At 37.6% G+C, this 25,266-nt stretch overlaps 1 protein-coding gene across 2 annotated transcripts in view; it reads left to right on the forward strand.

Moving 5' to 3' along the window:
• Positions 1 to 25,266, forward strand: part of ITGA2 (integrin subunit alpha 2) — a 105,033-nt gene that overhangs the window by 50,931 nt on the left and 28,836 nt on the right. For both annotated transcript variants that reach the window (XM_070357477.1, XM_005891149.2), the window contains exons 4-15: positions 1,325 to 1,416; positions 4,663 to 4,777; positions 4,939 to 5,066; positions 7,651 to 7,799; positions 12,556 to 12,706; positions 12,987 to 13,152; positions 15,152 to 15,228; positions 18,096 to 18,234; positions 19,112 to 19,257; positions 20,711 to 20,854; positions 22,602 to 22,805; positions 23,898 to 24,034. In XM_070357477.1, coding sequence (XP_070213578.1) covers positions 1,325 to 1,416; positions 4,663 to 4,777; positions 4,939 to 5,066; positions 7,651 to 7,799; positions 12,556 to 12,706; positions 12,987 to 13,152; positions 15,152 to 15,228; positions 18,096 to 18,234; positions 19,112 to 19,257; positions 20,711 to 20,854; positions 22,602 to 22,805; positions 23,898 to 24,034 — 1,648 coding nt within the window. The remainder of the gene's footprint in view (positions 1 to 1,324; positions 1,417 to 4,662; positions 4,778 to 4,938; positions 5,067 to 7,650; positions 7,800 to 12,555; positions 12,707 to 12,986; positions 13,153 to 15,151; positions 15,229 to 18,095; positions 18,235 to 19,111; positions 19,258 to 20,710; positions 20,855 to 22,601; positions 22,806 to 23,897; positions 24,035 to 25,266) is intronic.

Below are 25,266 nucleotides of genomic sequence, written 5' to 3' on the forward strand. Positions count from 1 at the left end.
GTGCTGCAGTCCATGGGGTCGCAAAGAGTTGGACACAACTGAGCAACTGAACTGACTGATCATATTTGTAAGGAGAGAGGAAGGAGGCAATAAAAGGGAGTGACGACCAATCAAGAATAAAGTTAACTGGATGAAATTAATGTCTCTGGTACCTGGGAAAATGAGCCTTACGAAGAATACTCCCTTCTCTGAAACACAGAGGAAAGAGACAAGTCAGAATTCTAAAAGGACCGTTAGGTAAAGATGAGAGAAGTTGAGATTACCCTTTGAGTGTGATTATCTTGTTTGCACTAGAGAGTGATGGAATCTGGGTTGAGTTTAGAGGCTTGAGAAGAAGGGTGAAGTTTTAAAATGGGCATCCTGGGAAACAGGGGATAAACTGTATAATAAAACTTTTGAGCTCTCACCCCTAAATATGTATGTATATTTATTTTTAGAAATTTTATGCATATGTATATAAATGAGCAGATAATTAGGATTAGAGCTTCCCAGGTGTTGCGCTGGTAAAGAAGTTTGATCCCTGAGTGGGGAAGATTCCCTGGAATGAGAAATGGCAAGCCACGCCAGTATTATTGCCTGGAATTTCACCAGCCTGGCAGGCTACTGTCCATGGGGTCACAAAGAGTCGGACACAACTAAGTGACTGAGCACACACAACTTAGGATAAATGATGTATATACACATTTACAGAAACAGTGTAATTTTATGTATATGTATACGTGTGTGTGTCTGTATATATGTACACACATACCCTGGCAGAGATTAGAGGATAATGAAAAACTAATATATATAGGTGTACAAATATGTGTGCATGTATGTTGATACACATACACACCTTGGCAGAGATCAGAGGATAATGAAAAAAATGATATTATTGAAAAGAATTTCAATGTTCAGTAGGTCAAGAATGGATACAGCAAATGATGCCTTAGCTGAATGGGAGAGAGAAGATTGGAGAGATTTATCTATTATTCTATGTGCTAGTGTCATGATGGTTTTCTAAAGTTCACTTACTGTTGCTTTGGGCCAGATTCTACCATATGGCATTCTTTGATAACACTTTAAGAATGTTTTTTTCTGATCCAGAATAAAGCATTAGATGGAATCATCATGACCTTTGTAGACCCCACCCCCAAGGATCACATTCTGCAGCCTCACTCATTTAAGTGAGCAGCCAGATCAATGAAACATCTCATTTCCATACACTTGATTACCCACCATGAGTACTAAACTCAATGCTACATATAAACCTGAATGTACATTGAAAAAAAAAGTCTTTAAATGATAATTTAACCACTTTTAAAAATCTTCTCCCCTTTGAAAGCTTCCACGAGCATGTCCAATGTTACTGAGATGAAAACCAACATGAGCCTTGGCTTGACACTGACAAGGAACGTGGGAACAGGAGGATTTCTTGTGAGTGTTTACTTTTCAAATCCTCATTCCTCTCAAGTATGAAGTCAGTGTCTTCCGACCATCCCTCCTAGCAAACCAAATCTTGAGGTTTAAATGTTCAAACTTGAATTTTGGATAAGTTATGCTAGAGGAGAGCCAACATGAAAAGAACAATGTGTTGATATGTAAGCATCTTAAGATATTTAGCAAAAATATTGCCACAGAATGTTTTGGGGAAAGAGGGCAGAAGGAACAGCGATTCTTTGCCCTTGAAAAATGTGTTTTGTATTTGTTGATAACAACAGAATTCTAGCTCTCATTTCCCCTTCCTGTAGAAACATTCTGGATAGGTACAGCTAGTTCAGAAAGCAGGTTTCAAAGCTACGAAGTACTTTTGTTTTTAATAATTTCTGCTAATCATTGACTACTCTGATATTATTTAAAGCAATGATCTGGACTCATTTCATGTTAGCATTTACTCTCATTTAGTTTCTAGAACACTGTGTAAAGACCACCACAAATCAGAGTAAAAGAGAATGCTGTATTTAACAAGTAGTCTGGGGACAATTAATTGGTGAATATCTTGCATATCCAGGTATACTTCCAAGTGAACTAAAGAGTTAATCTTAAAAACTAGAAGAAAATGGAAGTTTTCTGAGAGAATTTCTGACCTTGGAACTAACAGAAAAAATAATATAGAAAATTGTTAAAAGACACGAGTATGTTAAAAAAAAAAATCATCACACACCAAAAGATAAAAGAAAGGAAAAAAGAGTTTAAAAGCAAACAAAAACCCAACCTCATTTGACATTTCTACCAACCCATGTAGGTGTAACTTAGTTGTATATCTCTGTTAAAATCATCTTAGAAAGCTTGATTATGACATGTTGCATTGACATGCTAACTTAAAAGCCTGTGTATATAAACAGATTTCTCTAAAAATGTAATCAATATTGAACAATATGATTCTGTTTTTCCTGAGAGATATTAGACTTTGGTACCACCTAGTAAATTAGGTGTTGCTTATAATATATGTTAGATCAATGCATACATGAGTATTTCAATGAATCTTCCTGGTTTATAATCTTCTGAAGTCTTTATCATAGGGTTGTTTTGTCTTTCTTGTTTCTTTTTTTAAAGTTAAATAAATTAAAAAAGAAAATATATTGAGGTATAGGGATTACAGAATATGCTTCAAAGTTTTTAAGCTGTAACTTCAGATTTTTAATCTGTAACTTTATCAATTTTTATGTAACTGTAAAACCTTTTATAAACCTTATATATAAAATGAAGTTGAAGAGAATTTGAGGTTAATTTAATAGTCAGTGTAGCAAGTAGAAGGAAAGAGGGAAAGAGAAAAAAAAGAAAGGAAAAAGAAAAAAAGCTAAGGTTTCCTTTCCATACCTAAAAGGTCAAAATCTCAAGATACTTTTAAGAATACTGTGGAAAAGACTGACAATCATCACATTTTTTGAAACTTCTTAAGTTCTGGGCTTAAAGTCGGAATGTTGTTCTGGCATTAACAATTGGCATATTCTAATTTCAACTCCTTAATGTTGTTTTCCATTGCTTTTACAACCAAAAAATATTTTTGAATACTTCATGAGTTAGTGTTTTTCAGGGTGATTAAGCTACACCAATTTGGGGGTGTGGATGTAGGAAATCAGTAATTGGTATCTCATTCGGTAAACATACCCAAGGCATCAATTGTGATTCTCCCCTAATTGGCAAAATGAACCAGTTTTATAAGGGAAAAACTGTGCCTTGCTCATTGAGCATGAAATATGACCACAGCTGCTTCTCCTTTGAGCTACCAACAATTAAACTGGGTCAAATAAGTTCCCTTTCATTCTTCCAATCACTTTGTGCAAGTCCACACTTTTCAGTTAAGTTTTAATAGTTGTTCCACAGCTTTACATAAGGTTAAACTTCATAGATTTTTTTAAGATTATGACTAGACTTGTCTTCCCCATTTTTTCTCGTTCCACATCTAATGATTTGTGTTTAACCTAATATTTTCTGCCTGCAATGCAGGAGACCTGGGTTCGATCCCTTGGTTGGGAAGATCCCCTGGAGAAGGGCATGGCAACCCACTCCCGTGTTCTTGCCTGGAGAATGCCATGGACAGAGGAGCCTGATGGGTTACAGTCCAAAGAGTCAGACATGACTGAGCAACTAATACACAGACACTTGATATTTCCCACATGATTTAATCAGGAGTTCTTGCCGTTCAAGAGCTACTGAAAGGGAGAGCTTTGGGACTGGGTTAATGGTGATATTAATAACTGGAGTATGATGTGCACACGAAGACAAGCGCCAGCTTGGATGACTGAAGGTTCTAGGGAGTGGACGTAGGCAGCTCTGAAGTCCTCAAAGAAATGCTTTGATAACTGCAGAGTTAAAAACTGGCAGTTCATGAGCCTGCTAGTTCCTGTGTGTTTGTTTAGCATGTAGAGTGTTTCAAGGGTGTTTTTTTGTTTTAATTATAAATTTTCACAGAAAGTTTTTGCTTTGATTCTCCTTGAGAATTTGAGAGGTTCAGCCACACAGGGCCTGTTTCACAGCAGCCAGTGGGCAGGAGCCACAGTGGTCTGCCCTGCACAGCAGGTGTGGGCTCTTCACTCACCGTGATGTCTACACCTGGCCCAAGCTCTCTGCCAAGCTGCCTGCCTGGCCCATAGGGACACAGGGTTTATTATTTGTCCTGAATAGTGAAAATGGAAGGGACAGGAGGAGACATATGTTCAAGGCATAATACTGCTAATGAGGCTGGCTAACAATGACATATCATTTGCTATTTACCCAGTACTGTTCTAAGTGTTTCATAGACATAGACTCATTTTGTCTTCACAACAGCCTTAAGTTAGGAGGTCTGATCATCCTCATTTTATAGATGAGGCAGGTGAGACCCGGGTACCTGAGAGACAAAAAATGAACTTGGCCCCTTTTTTCTCCTGGTTGTTCTCTGGAAGGACAGCACCCCTTTTCTCTGGTTTGGTGGGTCACCTGATGGGCTCCTCCCTACACTGACAGTCCCGTTGTCCCTGTCCTCGAGACGCCTGCCACCGGGCATAGCACGTCTGCCACCCTCTCCTTCCCCCTGTGGGCTCCAGTGTACTTTCTCTCAAAGGCGTTGTTGACTTGTTAGTTTCAAGAGTTGATGATTCCTAGTGTCTTAAAAGGGAAATGATTCCTGAGCTTCACAAATGGCAAGGTGGAAGGTTAACATTTTCTATGTATTTTGTCATTGTTCTCATTTTTTTTAAGACCTGTGGTCCCCTGTGGGCACAGCAGTGCGGAAGTCAGTATTACACAACCGGCGTTTGCTCTGATGTCAGTCCTGATTTTCAGTTGCGGACCAGCTTTGCGCCTGCAGTTCAGAGTAAGTTATGAATGTGCCAAGGGTCTGAGCAATGCCTTACTTTAAAAGAGGGGAAAAATTGTATCAGCAAGTGCCATTTTCTTTTACTCTGTCGCATTTCATGTGGATGTGACCTTTGTCTTACCTATGGAAATATGTTTCTTTTGTCATTTCCTATGTAGCCTGCCCTTCCTTCATAGATGTTGTGGTTGTATGTGATGAATCAAACAGTATTTATCCCTGGGATGCAGTAAAGAACTTTTTGGAAAAATTTGTACAAGGCCTAGATATAGGCCCCACAAAGACACAGGTATGGACATCCTTTATATAGACCCTAACCCACAGGTTTCTTTCTGAGAAAATATTACTAGAGATGAGATCTTCATCTTTGCATTTGTCCAATCCCCATATTAAAGGCATTTAATGGTAATCTTGAAAGTTAATTGAAATTTGTGCTACGTTGAGTTATTCTATTGTAACTTTGCCTAATGCTGGTCTTTTAAGCATGGGTTCCTATTTCTGACACAGGCATTGGATATGTGATATAGCATCTTAATTATCTTTTGTTGCTAAGTTTTTCTTCCATTAACTCATGCACTAATCAGTACATTTAAAAATCCATTATGTATGTTTTTTTTACACACACTTGGACTAATAATGGTAACTTTCTCTTTTTACTGGTGAAAAAATTATTTTTTAAGTCTAGGATTTTTATAAATAAGTTCATAGACAGCATATTTCTGCCGTAGCTCAGTTGGCAAAGAATCTGCCTGCAACGCAGGAGGCCCCGGTTCAATTCCTGGGATGGGAAGCTCCTCTGGAGAAGGCATAGGCTCCCCACTCCAGTATTCTTGGGTTTCCCTTGTGGTTCAGCTGGTAAAGAGTCTGCCTGCAATGGGGGAGATCTGGGTTCAGTCCCCGGGCTGGGAAGATCCCCTGGGGAAAGGAAAGGCTACCCACTCCAGTATTCTGGCCTAGAGAATTCCATGGACTCTATAGTCCATGGGGGTCACAAAGAGTTGGACACGACTGAGCAACTTTTAGTTCAGTGTCATAGTCTAGGCTAAACTTCCATTCTTTACAGAAGTCCTTTCAATAGTTTTGTGTAACTTTATGTTTTAAAGAGTCTTTGGTTTTCATTCTTCCTGTGGTAGGTAACCAAAATTAAGGAGCAGAAAGGTCCTGCTTTTATAACACTGAATAGCATTTTTAAAGTTTTGGGTTTTTTCTTTCTTTCTTGTTGGATCTGCCATTTTCTGGGTCATCCTGGCTGTAGGAAAATATTGAACCAATATCAACAGGAACCAGTTTACAGAGTTACCAGTTCCTATGTTGCATCTGATGCTCCAAGGCCCAACAGTTATTAGAACACTTTCCCCTAAATGCTTTGCAGTTATCTGTATTGAAATTTGCCTTTCTGCATCTCTATACAGTATTGTAAAATACCATTGCATGTTTTCCCCATTGACATTGCTTTTCAATACCAAGAGGATATTAATATCCATCAAAACTTTGAAGGTTTCACTGTGGGCTTTCACTGAAAATTCTGTTAAATAAGACTAAGTATCATACTGGTTTCTAGAGAACATCGCTGTTGAAGCCCCTCATAAGAGAAGTTTTCATCTGTATCTATTTATTTTCTGTCTCTAAATGAATTACCCCTGTAACGTCACTTACTGTGTTTAATAGTTTCCATGTGGAATTCCTGACCTTCTTCTCCTATCTTGCAACCCCAGTGCATCTCCTTCATATCTAAAAGTGGTTTTACTCAGCATCTTCTTCCAACCTAAATGTGACCTTTCTGTAAGCCCTAATCTGCCACATCTTCTCTTCCACCTTCCTCCCTCTCACACAGAAGTTGTGGGGCTGTGTCAGGGGGTCACCACTCTCTTCCTCTCAGCTTAGGTTTTGAGATTCTTAAGAGTTTCCATTGGTCCTTTCCTCTCTCTCAAGTCTTACATCTTACCTTGAAGAGAGGAATTCAACAATATCATGTTTTTTTGGTCATTTTCCTAGGCCTTCCTGGCAAAAGCAGCTGATTGATCTCAGAAATCCAGGCCTTGCCCATTCCACCTTCCTTACACACTGGCCTCTATTTCAGCGACTCTTTTACCACTGATTTTCTTATAACCACTTCCCACTCTGGAAACCCCAAATCCTAGGCATAGGGAGTGATCTCAGTGCTGAGTACAAGGACATTAACCAAAGTGTTTGACCTCCTTGATCTAAAGGATTAGGGTATGTGCTCAAACGTCTTGTTCCGAAGTTGTCCTACCTCTCAGCTCTCCCAAATAAGACTCTCCAGTGGCATTTTCCCTGAAGACCAGAAATGTCCTGTCCAGAACACACATATAGCAGCTTCCTTTCTAACATCTGTGATGAGAGGAAATCCAGCACAGTGAAAACATTTATACTGACTGCATTGATTAGCAGTCACTTTTCCTAGTATTCAACTATACTTCCTTGTTTATTAGATAATTACCCTCAGTTGATGAGATGTTATGTTCCATTCATGATTGCTTGTAATGGTTAACATGTATATATCCTTTTGTAACTAGAAAATCTATTTAAATCTTCCTGTTATGAACTTTATTCTACTATTCATCCATATGGCAGTGCTTTAAAAGCTGCAGCTATTATTCTTGAGAACCATATGGCACATAAGTGGCACATTATCATGCTTGTCAATAAGTCCCACTGCTGTACACTGATGGCCTCTGACAGGGAAGTTATCCTATTGGAAGAAAAATAACTATTCTTAAGAAAAAATTTGGAAATGATTCCCTTAAGCTATCAGCCCATATATAAATGCACTTCTGATTTTTATTATATTGGTTACATAGGAATGATTTATAACAATGACAAGCCTGTAATAAACTTCTTTTCTCTTAAAGATGGGGTTAATTCAATATGCCAATAATCCAAGAGTTGTGTTTAACCTGAATACTTTTAAATCCAAAGATGAAATGATTAAAGCCACATCGCAGACATTCCAATATGGTGGAGACCTTACAAATACCTTCAAAGCAATTCAGTATGCAAGGTAAGTTATGATGCTAATAGGTCAATATGTTGATAAAATATAAAATAAAAAGTGCTCATAAGTAAGAAAAGACAAAGAAAAATATATGGTGCATGCATGCTCAGTTGCTCAGTCGTGTCCAACTCTTTGCAACCCTGTGGACTGTAGCCTACCAGGCTCCTCTGTCCATGGGATTCTCCAGGCAAGAATACTGGAGTGGGTTGCCATTTCCTCCTCCAGTGTGTCTTCCCAGCACAGGGATTGAACCCACATCTCTTGCATTTCCTGCATTGGCAGGTGGATTCTTTACTACTGCACCACGTGGGAAACCTAAATATGTGGTCAGTTCAGTTCAGTTCAGTCGCTCAGTCGCATCTGACTCTTTGCGACCCCATGAATCACAGCGCTCCAGGCCTCCCTGTCCATCACCAACTCCTGGAGTTCACTCAAACTCATGTCCATTGAGTCTGTGATGCCATCCAGCCATCTCATTCTCTGTCGTCCCCTTCTCTTCCTGCCCTTCTCCTCAGAACTAGTAGAGTAGACAAGTCTGAATATTCTTTTACTTGAACACTTTGAGAAGGCATAAGGGAATAAAATTTTTAAATCTTTGATTTCTGTGACTTTTATAAGATTTTTTAATATTTTATATGAAGTAAATAAAATGAAATTAAAAGACCTTGGGTTAAGTTGGACACGGAGCAATCTGCAATTATTTGTTACTATTTATTAATGCAATTATTTGTTACTATTTATTAAGACCACAAACAACTTGAGCTAGTGGGATACTTCAGCCAAATTAAGAATAGCCATAGAATCTTAAGTGTTAATGACATAGGAGTCTGAATTGAAGGACTCATTCTGCTTACTACTATCTGGGGCAATTTCATAACTATATAACACTCTCCTAATTCTTAGCTCAGTGTCTCTATTTTCTTAGCACTGCTGACCTTCATCTTCACTCTGATTTGATCAGATACCTTTACCAAAAAAGTGCTAAACATTCTCATATTGTTTAAAAATTATAAATGAGAACAGTACGCTCATCTTCCTTTAAACCTACTTTTTGCCCTTTTCCATCTGGTTGTGCCTTCCTTCCACTGCCATAATTCCTTAAAAGAAGTATCTATGTTCCTTTCTTCATATCCCTGAAACATATGGCTCTGCCACCAGGTAAATGTGGTTTTGCCTCAAGCCTCATCCTCTTTAGCTTCCCTTATCATTTGACAATAATGAGCATGCGATGCTATTTCAACCCCAGATGCCTTGACACCACACACTTCTTGAAAACCTGCCAACTTTTGTCAACAAGTTTGCCTCTTCATTGGCTCCTTTTCCTAGTTTTTCTTCACTAAACAGAGTCCTTCTTTCATAGCTCTTTTTTTCTTAGGTGTTGTATCCACTCTCATGGTTACATGAGCCATCAGCCCTGCCTGGCTTACCCTACGGCTATGTCATCAGCCCTGACCTCTCTCAGAATTCACACTGGTGTCCAGCTGATGCCGAGTATCTTTATTTGGAGTGTTGGCTCACTTGTCAAACTGAGTGCTTCCTAAACTGGCCCTGTGCTTTTCCCTTCCCCTCCTCGTGACTCTGCCATTTGATTCATTGTCCACCTTTCCTCCTTGTTATTCAGAGTGTAAACTTAATGATTTATTTTATTCTTTCTACTCCTCTTTAGGTCACATAATCTGGCCAGTCACCACATCCTGTCCTTTTCTATTTCTGCATTTCCTATAATATCTGTCCTTTCTTTTTTCAGTATATTCTGTGTTCTAGTTGCTGGTTCTGTCAACTGCTGACTCTCCCTATATGTCTCAAGAGTAGATGCCCTACAAGAGAAGATATGATTGGTTTGGTTAAGTTATGTCCCTATTGAGTTTTGCTTTGGAGCCAAGCTTTCTCATCGGCTGCTGGCCAATAGCTATTATGCAAAGTACCCTTCCTCTTTCAGTAAAGCAGGCTGAGGGGAGGACTAAGATGACGTAGAAAAATGGCCTCCTAGGAGTTAGAAACAGTAAAGAGCCTTTATTTTTAGAAGGGAATGTGGGTGTGACATTTTTCCCTGGAAAGAGCCTAGGGGCCTGGCAAGCTTTCTTCTCAGGGAGAATAGGCACTTTCTGAGAAAATGGGACTCATATGGCTCTTATGATCTTTTCAAAACTTTGTTTTTCTCCCTGTCATCCCTCTCTCATCATTATTTTCCAAGCTAACAGGAGTCTTTCCATTGTGAGGAGAACCACCTTTTTACTCATTCATTCCAGAATTTAATTACATTGAATTCTTTTTCTCTTTCTTCTTTCTCTTTCTTGATCTGTTTCTTTACAACATCAAATAGAATTCTGATACTCCTTCAGTGAATGTTTCCATTTTCTGTTGATCTTATTTGATTTGGTGCCTAAAGTTACAATTTACTGTTCCAAGCCCTGCAGATAATCATGGGTTTCCCAGGTGACGCTAGTGGTAAAGAACCCACCTGCCCATGCAGGAGATATAAGAGACCTGGGTTCAATCCTTGGGTCGGAAAGATCCTCTGGAGAAGGGAATGGCAACCCACTCCAGTATTCTTGCCTAGAGAATCCCATGGACAGAGGAGCCCCATGGACAGGCTGCATTCCATAGGGTTGCAAAGAGTCAGACTTGGCCAAAGCAACTTAACACACACACAGGTCATCAAGACTAAATGAGGCATAGTTTCTACTCTCAGCAAATTTATAGTCAGACGTGAGCTCTACTGTATGTCATAAAGAGTATAATTCACTTAAAAAATTATTTGATGTGAGTATAAGAATTCAAATTTGGTTGAGAAATATGAACTATTTTTCAATATTTCTATATTCTGCTATATAGAACACAGAAAAGCTTTAGGAAATAAAATTATATTCTCAGTTTTAAACATGTTGAATTAAAGAACTCTGTACACTTTCAGGTGAAAATATTCAATGCATTGAATACACAAACTTGAAGATGGGAGGGCTGAATGGAAGAAAATATAGATTTTAAATTGTCATCATGTAAGTGGCGGTGGTAAACCTATATGATGACACCAGAAAGAATGTGTAACAAGAGAATTCAATAGACAGGGAAAACGTTGTTGGACACCTGGCTAACCAAAAGCTGAATCCCTGCTTGTTGAATCAAAACAAATTTCAGTTTAAATCTAAGAAAATGAAACAACTAAAGGACTATGAGAAAACTTGGCTGATGAAAAATAAAAGTCTTAGAGATAAGACCCTTTTAAAATGACATGTCAAATATAAAAGACAGACACAAAAAGTAATGGATTTGATTATACAAAAATATAAAATTTCTGCACAATATCAACATCACTAAAATTTTAAAAATGATTAATGAACTGAAAAAATTATTTACAGCATATATGACAAAGGATAATTTTCTTTATTAACAGAAATTTTACTAATCAGGAAAATGATGAAAAACAAAAATTAGCAAATGTAAAGAAATATCAAGAGTTCATGAAAAAAGAAATATAAATGGCTAATAAACATATAAATACTCGTCATTCTTCATAGTTAAAAAGTACATAATAAAACAACAATAATATATTATTTTTCACTTATAAGAGTATCCCAGATTAAAAAGTATTAACAGTCCTCATTGTTAAGGAAAGGAGATGGAGAAAATTGCATTCTTGTACACTGATAGCAGTATAAATTGGAAGAAATTTAAAGAACAATTTAGTACTATATTTATCAAAATTTGAAATGTGTAAATCCTTTGTCCAAATACTTTCATTGCCATGATTTTATACTACTGATGCATTTGAAAAATTATGCCAAGATACATACGCAAGGACATTCATTATAGCATTATTTGTAAAACCAAAAATGGCCTAAATGCATAATAATGGGGAGTTGGTTAAATAAACTATGGTTCCTCAAAACAATGAAATATTACATAGCCATTAAAAAAGGAGAGTTCTAAACTCGTGATTACTAGTGGGGTGGTGGGAATGCAATATAAAGGTAGGGGAGTGGGAGGCACAAATTATTGGGTATAAGGCTCAAGGATGTAATACAACAAGGAGAATATAGTCAATATTTTATAATAACTGTAAATGGAAATTTACCTCTAAAATTATATAAAATGAGTATTTTTTAAATGAAAATTTAGAAATCAAATTAAACACAAGGAGAGTTCTATATGTGCTGGTATGGAAAGCTCTCCATCAAAATGAAAAACCACTATATAAAATATGTCCCCACATAAAAGTTTAAGGAGTAAATTTTGCATATATTTCTCTATATGCAACATTTTCTAGAAGGAAACAAACTGATAATAGTGATTACCTTTGAAATAGTGGCTTGATGTAAACTTTTTGTTTTATAACTTTCCAAATGCTTTAGATTTCTTTTACCATATATATTTATTACTTTTAAAAAAGCAATTTGTTATTGGAAAAATGCAGATCCAATGAGTAAAATTTATGACAAAATGAATTATCTTTGCTCTGTTGATGAGTTTAATTTTCTTAGCAGAGGATAATTCTAAGGATTCCTGATGTGAATACACATACACACACACTATGAAAACCATGGGAGCTATTTTTAATGCCAAGTGAGATTTACATTCTTGTATGTGTCTCTACTACAAACTATAAATATAATATAGTTAAAATGTCACCAGAACTGATAGAGCAATTCTAAGTCGCAATAGGTTATATTCAAAGAAGTCAGTTTCATAGTCACTTTTCTAACCAGAGGTCCATGTATTAACTTTATCCATCGATAGTGAGTTTTTATTTTATCTGCCACAGAGATACCGCTTATTCAACGGCTGCTGGTGGACGACCAGGTGCTACGAAAGTTATGGTGGTTGTAACTGATGGTGAATCCCATGATGGTTCAAAGTTGAAAGCTGTGATTGATCAATGTAACAAAGACAATATACTGAGGTTTGGCATAGCAGTAAGTGGCTTTTCTTTTTACTGGTCTTTCAGTTCATAGGGAAATATTCCTTTAAGACTATACTTTCTTATTGCCTGTTCATAGCTTCATATAAAAGAATATTTTTACTCTACCTCAGCATCTTGCTGATTTTCGGTCATGCCAACCAAAATGATATGGAAGTGTTGCTTATTTTACTTCTCTGAAAGGCCTATCGTGTTAAAAAATAGTCTAGAAAATATTAACAGGAAAATTAAAGTACAGCACTGATGGCCCTCACCTCTCTCCCTCTGTTTTCAAGGTTCTTGGGTACTTAAACAGAAACGCCCTGGATACTAAAAATTTAATAAAGGAAATTAAAGCTATTGCCAGTATTCCAACAGAAAGACACTTTTTCAATGTCTCTGATGAAGCAGATCTACTAGAAAAGGCTGGGACAATAGGAGAACAAATTTTCAGCATTGAAGGTAAAAGAACTCCTCAGAATTTTCTTTCAAACACTTTTTTCAAGGATACAAACTTACCAGCATATAAGGGGAACAGAAGGGATAATTGGGGGATTGGGACTAACATATCCACACTACTGTCCATAAAATAGATAATAGAGACCTACTGTACAGCACAGGGAACTCTACTCAGTACTCTGTAATGGCCTATATTCGAAAAGAATCTACAAAAGAGTACATATATGTATAATTAAATCACTTTGCTGTACAGCAGAAACTAACATGACATTATAATCAACTATACTCCAATAAAAATTGAAAAAATAAAAAAAAAGTAACGTTCTTAAAAAGTTCTTTATTACCAAACACTCTTTTAATTAATTGGCTTCCCTTGTGGCTCAGCTGGTAAAGAATCCGCCTGCAATACGAGAGACCTGGGTTCGATCCCTTGGAGAAGGGAAAGGCTACTCCAGTACTCAGGCCTGGAGAATTCCATGGACTATATAGTCCGTGGGGTCACAAAGAGTCAGACACAACTGAGCAACTTTCACTTCACATATACCTTATACAAAGAGAACTCATAAGTAGCATCAATAAGGAAAATAAATAATGATGACTACATAGCTTATAAAAGATGAAATACAAATGGTCAATCAACAAAAGAAAATATTCCCAATTTTAGTAATTATTTTAAAATTTAAATTAAATCAATGTTTCTTTGTGCCTAAAAGACAACAAAGATTAGTAATGTTTAATCTTGGGGAGATTATGGGGAAGCACAGAAGCTCATACACTATTGATAAGATTATAAATTGTATAACCTTTGGGAGCAGCAATGTAGTACCGTCTATTATAATCATAAATAGTTTTACCTTTTTATACGGCTTCCATAATTTACACTGAAATTCTTAAAATTTGTTTGCAGTAAATATGTATACTTTTTAGGTTAGAAAAATACAGTGAAGATTTTTAATAGTTCAGATTTTGAGGAAACATTTACCAGATATATAATAATTTACTTCTGTGGCTTGGGAGGTCTAGTCACTATAGAAATATCATATGTTTAAGACCTCACTGTAAGGAGGACTAAAAAACAATTCCCAGTTGGTAAAAGTCCCACGTGACCTAAATCCTAGTTCCTGATGGTTAACCCAAATAACTCTCAGCAATGAAGTGAATATTTCATTGAGCACTTGCTATGATCAAAGGGATTGCATAGATTAAGTATTAATCCTTATAGTCAAATCTTTATCTCCTGATAGATTAAGTATTAATCCCTATAGTCAAATCTTTTTCTCCTGATTATCCATTGGAAGCATCTATCCAAACATTTTTATTCTTCACTACATTAATGTGACAGTCTGCAAACTTTTCTTTTTGTGAAGATTAGTGAAAGGTAACCACTTTGGCTGCTCTATATGGAAAAAGAGTTCTAAATGAGTCTTATGTGCTAGTGTCAGAGGTAAGCACATATGTAGAACTTGGACCAAACCTCTAAATTGGTAAAATTCCTCCTCAATCTTGAATCCTGGTTCCTGAAGCCAAATCCAAATATCTCTCAACACAGTCTTCACCACAGATCAATTGCCTGGCTCCTCCAACTATATCTGAGATATATGTGCATTTATTAGTACCAATATTTAAAAGCTAAAAATTCAGTTAGGTCTTTAGCAAGTAACAATCATTTTTAAAAAGAAAAGATAATCATGTCAGTTTTCATCTTACCTCATCCTCTATGTTGAGTGTTTCTTGATATCAGGAATTTCATAGTATACCAATACATACATGAATGCACAATCAAGATTAGTGCCAACTTCAGACTACCTGGGAAGCATTGTGGATTTCTGCATCTGTTAGGACACTTCCCTAGAGGTTCCTCCCTTCCAGTTCTGTATTTTTGAGTGGACATCAGAACCGTGTGTGTGTGTGTGTGTGTGTGTGTGTGTGTAGGCACACGTGATTGAAAATTTGATTTAAAATCGGTAACAGTGATATAATTTTTGAAACTGCTATTTCCCAGGTACAGTTCAAGGAGGAGACAACTTCCAAATGGAAATGTCGCAAGTGGGATTCAGCGCGGAATACTCTCCTCAAAATGTGTGTATATCAGATAACTCCCAGCCATGCTGCCATTTGCCTTGACACTTCTGGGCCCAGTAGCCTTGTCCTGAAATAGGAAAAACAGCCATTTAGTGATCAGCAGTTCTCACTCCTAGTCACGGTCATTTAGTTTCTTTGTGCTGCTGGTTTATCATCTAAAAAACAGAGGTTAATAATGCCTTCCCTCCCCTATTTTACAGGGATTTTTTTTAATGGAAAAAAATGGTAATATACAAGAAAGCCTTTGAGTGCTCCAGGGGACAGGCAGTATATTAACTCAAGGTATTATTACTGTAGGAATTTTCTTTATATCAATCAACTGCTGGAAAAGTTTGTTTAAAACACAAACTCTTATCATCACTGTCATGGTTGAATTCTGAGTTATTTGAATATCTGTTTTTTAACAGCAGAGACAGAAAAATAGTTGAAAAAGTAAGGAGTTAGAGAAAGAGTGAGATGGGACATCTTAGCTCAGGGAAGTCCATTCTTTCTCAGAGACATCCATCTCACAGGTCTCAGATTCTAATCCTACTCAGGATATGAGTGCAACAGTAGTAAAAGAGGCAAAGAGACAGGTGACCCTGGGAAATACTCAGGGAACAGGATTTGACTGGCTGAATAAAGGCCCAGGATCAGTTTTTTTTTTTTGGTAGAATAAAAGGTGCTAACATTCTCTGGATCATCAATCGTTAAGAGATGCTCCTAAAAGTTATGGGTCTTTCCCTCAGAAAAAATGTCAGTGAACCTACACAAAGAATTTTTCACACAATTTCCTGAAATTTTGTATAGTTCCTGAAGCTCCTTCCTGTACCCAGATTTTAGAGTCCAGGATTTATGACAATCATTCACATAATTTCATGGTCTCTTATCTTCAGAATGGACACATTATTTCCCTATTTTTTTAATGGCTTATATTTTTCATTCCAAAATCATACCTTGAAAACCATAATGGAGAAGAATATGGAAAATAATGTCTATATAATGAGATCACTTTGTTGTACAGCAGAAATTAATATGATGTTGTAAGTCAACTATACTTCAAGAAAATACATTTTAAACAATAACAGCAAAGCCCCAAAATTGTATCTCTGATATTTTCTAAGATCAAAAACTTGTAAATAAGGACTTCCCTGGTGGTCCAGTGGTTAAGAATACTCTTTGCAATGCAGAGCACTTGAGTTCAGTCCCTAATCAGGGAACTAAGATCTCACTTGCCCTGGAGCAGCTAAGCTCACCCACCACATCCAGAGAGCCCGAGTGTCACAACTAGAGAGTCTGTGTACAGCAGCGAAAGATCTAGCCACAACTAGACCTAACAGCCAAAATAAAATAATTAGTTAATTGGTTGATTAATTTTTTTAAAAAATTTAAAAATAAGTCCCATCCTGACCATCTGCTTCCTGCGATGACTTATAGCTTTGAATATTCAGATTGGGTTTTGAGCCAATGCCGAGTGGCCTGTCCTCTTTCACTGGTGCTGACCAATGGCTGTTTTTCTTCCCATAGATGAAATATCATATCTTCAATTGCTTTCTGTAGCTGTGCCATTCTCAAATAGATGGGATAGGAGAGAGAGGAATGTTTGAGAAGGAGTTAAGAAGAAAGAGGAAAGGGACTTCTCTGGTGGTCCAGTGGTTAAGAATTCGCATTCCGATGCAAGGGATGTGGGTTCAATCCCTGATGAGGAACTAAGACCACACATGCCACAGGGCAGCTAAGCTTGTGTACCACAACTAGCGAGGACCACACACTGCAATGAAGACCCAGCACAGCCAAAAAATACATAAAGTAAAATGTTTAAAAGAAGAAAGAGGAAGGAAGCTGAAGATAAGTCAGGTCAGAAGAGAGCTACCACATGGGTCTGGGGGAATGTGCCCACCTCTCTTCCTCTGGCAGCATCACTTCCTGTTTCTTGAGCATGTCTCCTAGCCCAAGCTCTTCTTAGGAACACGTTAGGCCAGAGGCTCCCTTCTAACTCCTTTCTAAAGGCTTACAACTGTTCAGCATTTGCAGATGTGCGCCTTTGCATGGAAATTGGGAGATGGCTATGTGCCCCTCCTGTACTGTGGTACAGATTTATCTTTAAAATGTGTTGTACTAAACAAAGCCTAAAGTAATACAGCCCATGGGAAGGCTTCTTTTCCAGCACAAAATGTATCAAAACAATTTGGAGATATATCAACATACAAAGTTTTTGGTTGAAAAACCAAAATTCAGCTGAGTGAATCTGAAGATCTAATTGGCTTTATTCAATGATTCATGGGATTCTCTTGTAACTCAGTCGGTAAAGAATCTGCTTGCAGTGTTGGAGACCTAGGTTTGATCCCTAGGTTGGGAAGATCCCCTGGAGAAGGAAATGGCAACGCACTCCAGTATTCTTGCTTGGAGAATCCCATGGACAAAGGAGCCTGGCAGGCCACAGTCCATGGGGCTGTAAGAGACATACATGACTTAGCTACTAAACCACCACAATGATTCATGAATTGGGCAGCATTTCATTAAGCAAACAGAAAGATGCTCTAAGGAGCTGTAGAAAATGGAAGGGGTCTCTCAGGTGATTACCTCACTATGCTGACCAGGGAATTGCAAAGTGACCGTTTAAGACGACCTTCCTGGGAGAGGTTGAAGTTGCAGTTAGGTTGGGTATGGTGTAAGTTTGATGATGTAGACTTGGCACAGGGGATTCCATTTTTGACCTGTTGTCTCTCTTTTCTAAGCAATTCATGTATACTTTGCTTATTTTGCTTCATCTTAGTTTTTTTTTCTTTAAATATAGACCATTTGTTTCAATGTTTTGCCCACCCAACACTCTTATGCCTTACAGGTGATTTGTTTTAAGGCTTCTCATTTTTCAATTATTGTAGAATATTCTGATGCTGGGTGCAGTAGGAGCTTACGACTGGAGTGGGACTGTGGTGCAGAAGACACCTCATGGACATTTGATCTTTTCTAAACAAGCGTTTGAACAAATTCTGCAAGACAGAAATCACAGCTCATATTTAGGTAAGACCTACCAGCACTTGGCTCAGCACATTTAAGTTGCTTCCTTTAAACTAGTCTCTTGTTGGATTTCAGGATCAGTTCAGCAAAACACTTGAGCTGTCATCTAATTACACATATTTCAGCTGCCTCTGCCAGTCAGGCCTTAGACCATAACTACTTAATGAAACACTGCATGTTTGACTCGTTAATCTCTTCTGGTTGTTCCAGCAGTTGTTAATCCTGGGACATGACTGTGTTTCTCCAAAATAGAAATAGTACCTAAAAGTCAATACCGTAAGTGGTAGTCTTGCATCAATTTGGAGTCTCCAATATGTCTGTTCGTGTAATAGGTAGTCACCAATTTTGAGCACATCCTATGGGACAGTCCCTGAGTTGGCTAGTCTGTCTACATAATATTTAAATACTTCCAACTATCCTTTGAAGGGAGGACTACTATCCTCATTTTACCTTTCCAAAGAGGTTAATTACCTGCTCAAAGATACAAAACTTAACAAGCAGCGAGTCCAAACTTTGAACCAGAGACTGACTCCAAAGCCTATGTTCTTCCCACTGTGCAAATTTCCACCTTTTAAATTCATTTAGTTATTCATTCTCAAATATTTGTTGAGTTCATAAGGAGCTGATGAGGACAATGCAGAATCTAGGGTCAGCTTTATGGGGACATGTTCCACCTCCACAGGGCAGAGTTTCTGGCCAAAGGGCACAAGCAATTTGCCTTAGAAAAAGCAGGAGGATGCGACCTTCGTGTTATACTCAGGAGCACGAGCAGCTGTGTGTCACACTAACAAAAGGGCCCTCTGATCATCTCTGCTAGCTTCACAGGCTTATCTGGCCAAGATATTCAACAGCACCTACTCTGTAACCCCTTCTCTCCTAGGTTACTCTGTGGCTTCAATTTCTACTGGGAACAGTGTCCACTTTGTTGCTGGTGCTCCTCGAGCAAATTATACTGGCCAGATAGTGCTCTACAGTGTTAATGAGAATGGCAATGTCACAGTTATTCAGTCTCACAGAGGTGACCAGGTAAATTCCGTTGTTTAAGCAGGTGCAATTAATTTCATGGACAACTGAGGCTTGTGGGAAGGAAGGAGTTAGTAGAAATGGAAACTAACATTTATTGAGTGCCTACCCTGTAGCTGCCTCTGTGATTTGTGTTTACTTGAATATTCCTTAAATATTCACAATACTGAGATCTACCATCCCCTTTTGACTAGCTGCTGAGAGTGTAACTACCTTTCTAAGGCTACATAGCTTTCATGGGGTTGAGTTGTCATTAAAGTCCAATGATGACAGACACCTAACCACTGCTTTGTAGGCAAGCTCCAAAGGAACCAAGGATCTGGAGAAGGAACAAGTAGACAAAGGGAGAATGGAGCATCAGACTGAGCTACAACATCTGGGCCTGCACAGGTGTCCTGTGGCTCTGACATTTCTAAATGTCAACAAGTTTGACATTTCTAAAAGTAAAGCAGCCCTTTTCTCTGTCACTTCCTTCTGATGTGTGGCAGTTTGGTCGTGAGGGCCAGTGATGCCTCCCAGTCAAGTCCATGAGAACAAAAGCCATAGAGTCCTATTTTCTTGCTAAGTAGTTCTGACTCCTGAGCTTAGCACATATTTGAAATGCACATCACTGTACTCCAACGACTAACAGAAAATTTTCTTCCTTAAATCAGAGAAACTGACTATCCACAGATTTCCCTTCTCTAATATTAACTCTGATTCACTGTCTCTATGGATTTTCCTGGAGGAAGAAGATCTGAGTCTTTGACTTCCTTGACCACAAGTCCACTGTGGTCATACATTTTCCTCCTCTTTAGTATTTTAAAGTTTATGGTCTTCCCTGGTGGCTCAGACGGTAAAGAATCCTCCTGCCAAGCGGGAGACCTGGGTTTGATCCTTGGGTCAGGAAAATCCCCTGGAGAAGGGAGTGGCAACCCACTCCAGTATTCTTGCCTGGAGAATCCCATGGACAGATGTCTGATGGGCTACAGTCCATGGGGTTGGACACGACTGAGTGACTAACACGTTCACTTTCTTTTATGTTTTATCACAGAAGCCCTGTTATTTGTTCAACCTCCCTCTTCCCTGCCTGCCTTTGTCTACAACACCTCATAAAGCTTCTAAGTGTTCCTTAAGTGTGGTCTTTTACCCACCAGCATCAGAAATACCTGGAGTGCTTGCTTAAAATACTGTTTTCTTGATTGCCTATAGACATTGCATCAGAGTCTCTGGAAATGGCTCTTGGGAATCTGTATTTTACAGGTGCTTTTTTGGTGACTTTTGTGTACCCTGAGTGCTAAGAAGCAAGTGTTAGATTGTGACACAAACGGAGAGAAGGGGCGATGTTATGTCTTTATGTTCCTAGCACCTAACAGGCAACAGATGCTCAATTTTTGTTTGTTGACTGAATAAATAAAAATTTAGTGTAATACTAAGAGTAGAAGAACCCTAATGTTGATATGCTTTATTCCTGCAGATTGGCTCCTATTTTGGTAGTGTGCTGTGTGCAGTCGATGTGAATAAGGACACCATTACAGATGTGCTCTTGGTAGGTGCGCCAATGTACATGAATGACCTAAAGAAAGAGGAAGGAAGAGTCTACCTGTTTACTATTACAAAGGTAAAAAAAAATTATTAAACTGATTTCATTTCATTTGCTTTAGTATTGATAAATGAAGTGAATCTGCATTTTTGCAGATTAAAGACTTTATTATTAAATAAAAGTATGGTTTATATTTCATTTTGAGGATGTCACCATTGTTATAGTTTTAAAAATCACATTGAAAAGCATAACCTGGAACTTAAGGTATAGTGTCCTGCCATCTTCCACAAGAGGTCTTTGAATATATATTTTCTTTACAAATAAAGTTATTATAAATGCATGTTGTTTTTTGAAATACATACACACACATGCATATACATCTGTGTGTTTCCCAAGTATCTCATTCAATTATTCTTCTTTGCTATAAAGATATAACAATAACAGGGCAAAGCTACTTTATTGACATTTGACAATGGTAAGGACAAATTGTACAGGGCACTTTAGAAATAGCCATATATTCCTGTGTGCTTTCTACATTAGTTTGTCAAAAAATTCCACTGCTTGGTGTAACATTTAGGTATATATCCAAGTCTTGGAAATTCCAGTTCTTACACATAGAACTGAGCATACTCTAACATGGAAAAGCCTAGTTTTACCAACTTATAGACTGGACTAAATCCATGCACATAATTATAGTGAACTTAGTGAAACCTGAAAAGAAAACCAAAATTAAAGGTACAGATTGACATAGAAAATTAGATGGCTAGATAAGGAAAGGATGGAAAAAGAGAAGCTGATATTAATGTAGTAAATGTTATATTTAACTGTTGTGATATTTTGTCCTACCTTATTTAAATTAATATAACAGCCCTTAAACAGAAGCAATTAAAACAATTTTAAAGCTTATAAAGTGTAATTAAGTATTTAATAAGGGAAGAACATATCTACTAGTTTGAAAATTTAACAAATCCCCAGCTTCTTAAATGTTTCTTGCTAGTCAGATATTCTGAATATTATTAATTGCTAAAGGTGAAATGATCTTTTAGTATTTTACCAGACTCAGTCAGTAATAAATTAATTTTCATAAGATTATTATAGAGGAGAAAGAATCAAAACAGACTCAGTTTCATGGTTGAAGAGCATTTCTTTCTTATGAAGTCATGAAATATTTCCATTCTTGACTTCAAAATCTGCAAAAAAAGAAAAAGCCCACAATTGTATCTTTTACAGGAAAATGTCTTTTCTTTGGCAGAAATATTCAGTGTTTTGTAGAATGGAATATTAACAATCTCATCTTTCATTTCCTATACCATAATTATGCCACTGTTGTTCAATAGCTCTTAAGTAAAGAACTATATTAAGATATTGTGTTTTATTTGTTTCTACATTAATTTTATTAAAGAGATTAGTAGACTTTTACCAGAAATTTTTTAAATCAAAAAATTTTGGAAACAGATGAGTGAAGATCCTAATATTAAGGGGAAAAAAGACAAAGAAATGGACACTTATGTAGGTTGTACAGGCAGCCTACAGAAAAGAATTGCTTCTTTTCACCTTGGTTTATGAGCAGATAGCCTATGACCTTAGTTTCAGTATGGCACAGTGATTCATTTGTACATAGGTAGGTAGGTAGATGGATACATAGATTTTTTTTTCAGATTCTTTTCCTTTGTAGATAACTAAAAACTATTGAATATAATTCCTTGTGCCATACCGTAGGTCCTTGGTTATCTATTTATATCTATATTTATACCACTATAAATATATAGTAGTATATATTTGTTAATGTAAGGTTGGCTTTGTCTCCTTTTTCCCTCTTTGCAAGGGCATTTTGAATTGGCACCAATTTCTGGAAGGCCCCAAGGGTCTTGAAAATGCTCGATTTGGTTCAGCAATTGCAGCTCTTTCAGACATCAACATGGATGGCTTTAATGACGTGATTGTTGGTTCGCCTTTGGAAAATCAGAACTCTGGAGCTGTGTACATCTACAATGGTCATGAGGGCATGATTCGCTTGAGGTATTCTCAGGTAATCCATAGCTTTATGGTGATATGTATACATGTGAGTATCATTGTGTTAGAGCTAGAGAGTATCATGTGGATCATCCAATCCATCTCTCTTACTTTATAACCTAATTCACTTATTCATCAGATCTGCTGTGCGTCAAGCTCTGTCTAGGCTCTGGGAATACTGTAAAGAACAGGACGGTCAAAACTGTGCTTTGTATGGGTCTTTAATTCTTGTGAAGGAGACAGAGGGAAAGAAGATAAGAAAAATATTCCAGAAAGTACTAAATGATAAGGAATTTTTTTAAAAAACTAGAGAATAAATTTTCAGGGCTAGGAGGTATCAAATATTTGAGTGAGTGACCAAGAAAGCCTCACTCAGAAGCAGCTTTTGAGTAAAGATCTGAACGAAATGAGGTAAGAGAGGAGTCAGGACCCAAACCTGCATCAGTTCCTTCTCCAGTTCACTGATCTCTCACTGCTTTGTGCTGGCTTGTTATTTTATGTGAGAGATTCAGGCTGTTTTCTTTGATGAAAAAGTAAGCCAGAAGGAAAAACACCAATACAGTATACTAACGCATATATATGGAATTTAGAAAGATGGTAACAATAACCCTGTGTATGAGACAGCAAAAGAGACACTGATGTATAGAACAGTCTTATGGACTCTGTGGGAGAGGGAGAGGGTGGGAAGATTTGGGAGAATGGCATTGAAACATGTAAAATATCATGTATGAAACGAGACGCCAGTCCAGGTTCGATGCACGATACTGGATGCTTGGGGCTGGTGCACTGGGACGACCCAGAGGGATGGTATGGGGAGGGAGGAGGGAGGAGGGTTCAGGATGGGGAACACATGTATACCTGTGGCGGATTCATTTTGATATTTGGCAAAACTAATACAATTATGTAAAGTTTAAAAATAAAATAAAATTAATTAAAAAAAGAAAAGAAAATGTGGCTGATGAGCTATGAAAAATCAGTGGAGTTCTGTGGAGAATAAAACAATCTGAGAAATGGCCATAGAAAGAATATACCAGGGCAATGTAGATGCTGCCTTTTTTCTGTTTCAGTTGTCACAAGCTATAATTTCATCTCAAACTTGCTCTTTTAGAAAATCCTGGGGTCCGACAGAGCCTTTAGTAGCCACCTCCAGTACTTTGGGAGATCCCTGGATGGCTATGGAGATTTAAATGGGGATTCCATCACCGACGTGTCCGTGGGGGCCTTTGGACAGGTCGTTCAGCTCTGGTGAGTCATTGAGAGCCAGACACAAACTAGTTAACAAACACATGGCCTGCTAAGTAGAGCAGATTGCTCTGCTAGTATTGTGAGAATGTCACAGGCATTATACAACAGTCGAAGACATTTGTATGTCATAGTTTGCATAGAGGAAGGAGTGTGTTTTTCCTGGTGGGGAAAAAAAAATGCTTGCTTAACATTAGAACTAAGTCTCTCTTCTCTATAAAATGAGGAGAAAAAGTGTATTGAAAAGCTAAAGCTCTTGAAATGGTATTAAGGATATTTCTGATTATTTTTTTATTACCTCAACTTGTAGAAAAGAATTCTCATGAGAATGCTCTAAAAATACTGAATACCAAGGCCACACAAGTGAAGTACAACTTCTCCTGTGGTTAAAAGGTATCTTTTACAATTATTAGTCATAAACAAGAAGCCAGTATTTAAGTTTAGCTGACCTTTTATTGACCTCAGGAGGAGTTGAAGAGCAGGGGGGAACAATAAGGGATTCAAGAGCCAAGGAGCAAAAATAAATATATTGGGCTGGTGAAGGAAAGCAACCAGAAAGAAACTGAGCATTCTATCAGGAGTCTCTAAGAAAATAGAGTTCAGTTATCCATTCATGTCTGTTGAAAAATATGTTTTAAATGTCCAAGTATGTGAAGAACAGAAAGAAATTAGGTAGTGAGTAAATCACACTGACTTCAATGAAACTATTTACAGTATCTCACTTGGGCTTTTAAAGGATGAAATGCATTGTTTTCCGTGCATCATTTTTCTCTCCGTGCACGACAGGCAGGTTGTTAGTTTCTCCACCAGAGATTGAACCTGTGCCCCTTGAAGTGGAAGCACAGAGCCTTAACCACTGGACCACCTGAGAAGTTCCTTAGTGCAGAGGTCCCCAGCCACCAGTCCACGTTAGAAACTGGGCCACATAGCAGGAGGTGAGCAGATGAGGCTTCATCTGCCGCTCCATCACGGGTGTGAACCATCTCCCTCCCCTCTGCAGTCCGTGAAAAAATTGCTTTCCACGAAACCAGTTCCTGCTGCCAAAAAAGTTGGGGCTCACTGCCTTAGTGCATTATTTTAATGAAATCTTCATGTGGAAGAAATAAAACTCAAATGTAATATTTAAGGCTTTGAAAAAAAGAAAATATATTTACTGAATAAAATCAGTTTGGAATAACTCTAAAATACAAGGTATGATGACATAATTATGTGGCTGCTTTGGAACAATTTTGTAA

The sequence above is a fragment of the Bos mutus genome, chromosome 20, assembly GCF_027580195.1.
Source record: "Bos mutus isolate GX-2022 chromosome 20, NWIPB_WYAK_1.1, whole genome shotgun sequence".
NCBI lineage: Eukaryota > Metazoa > Chordata > Mammalia > Artiodactyla > Bovidae > Bos > Bos mutus.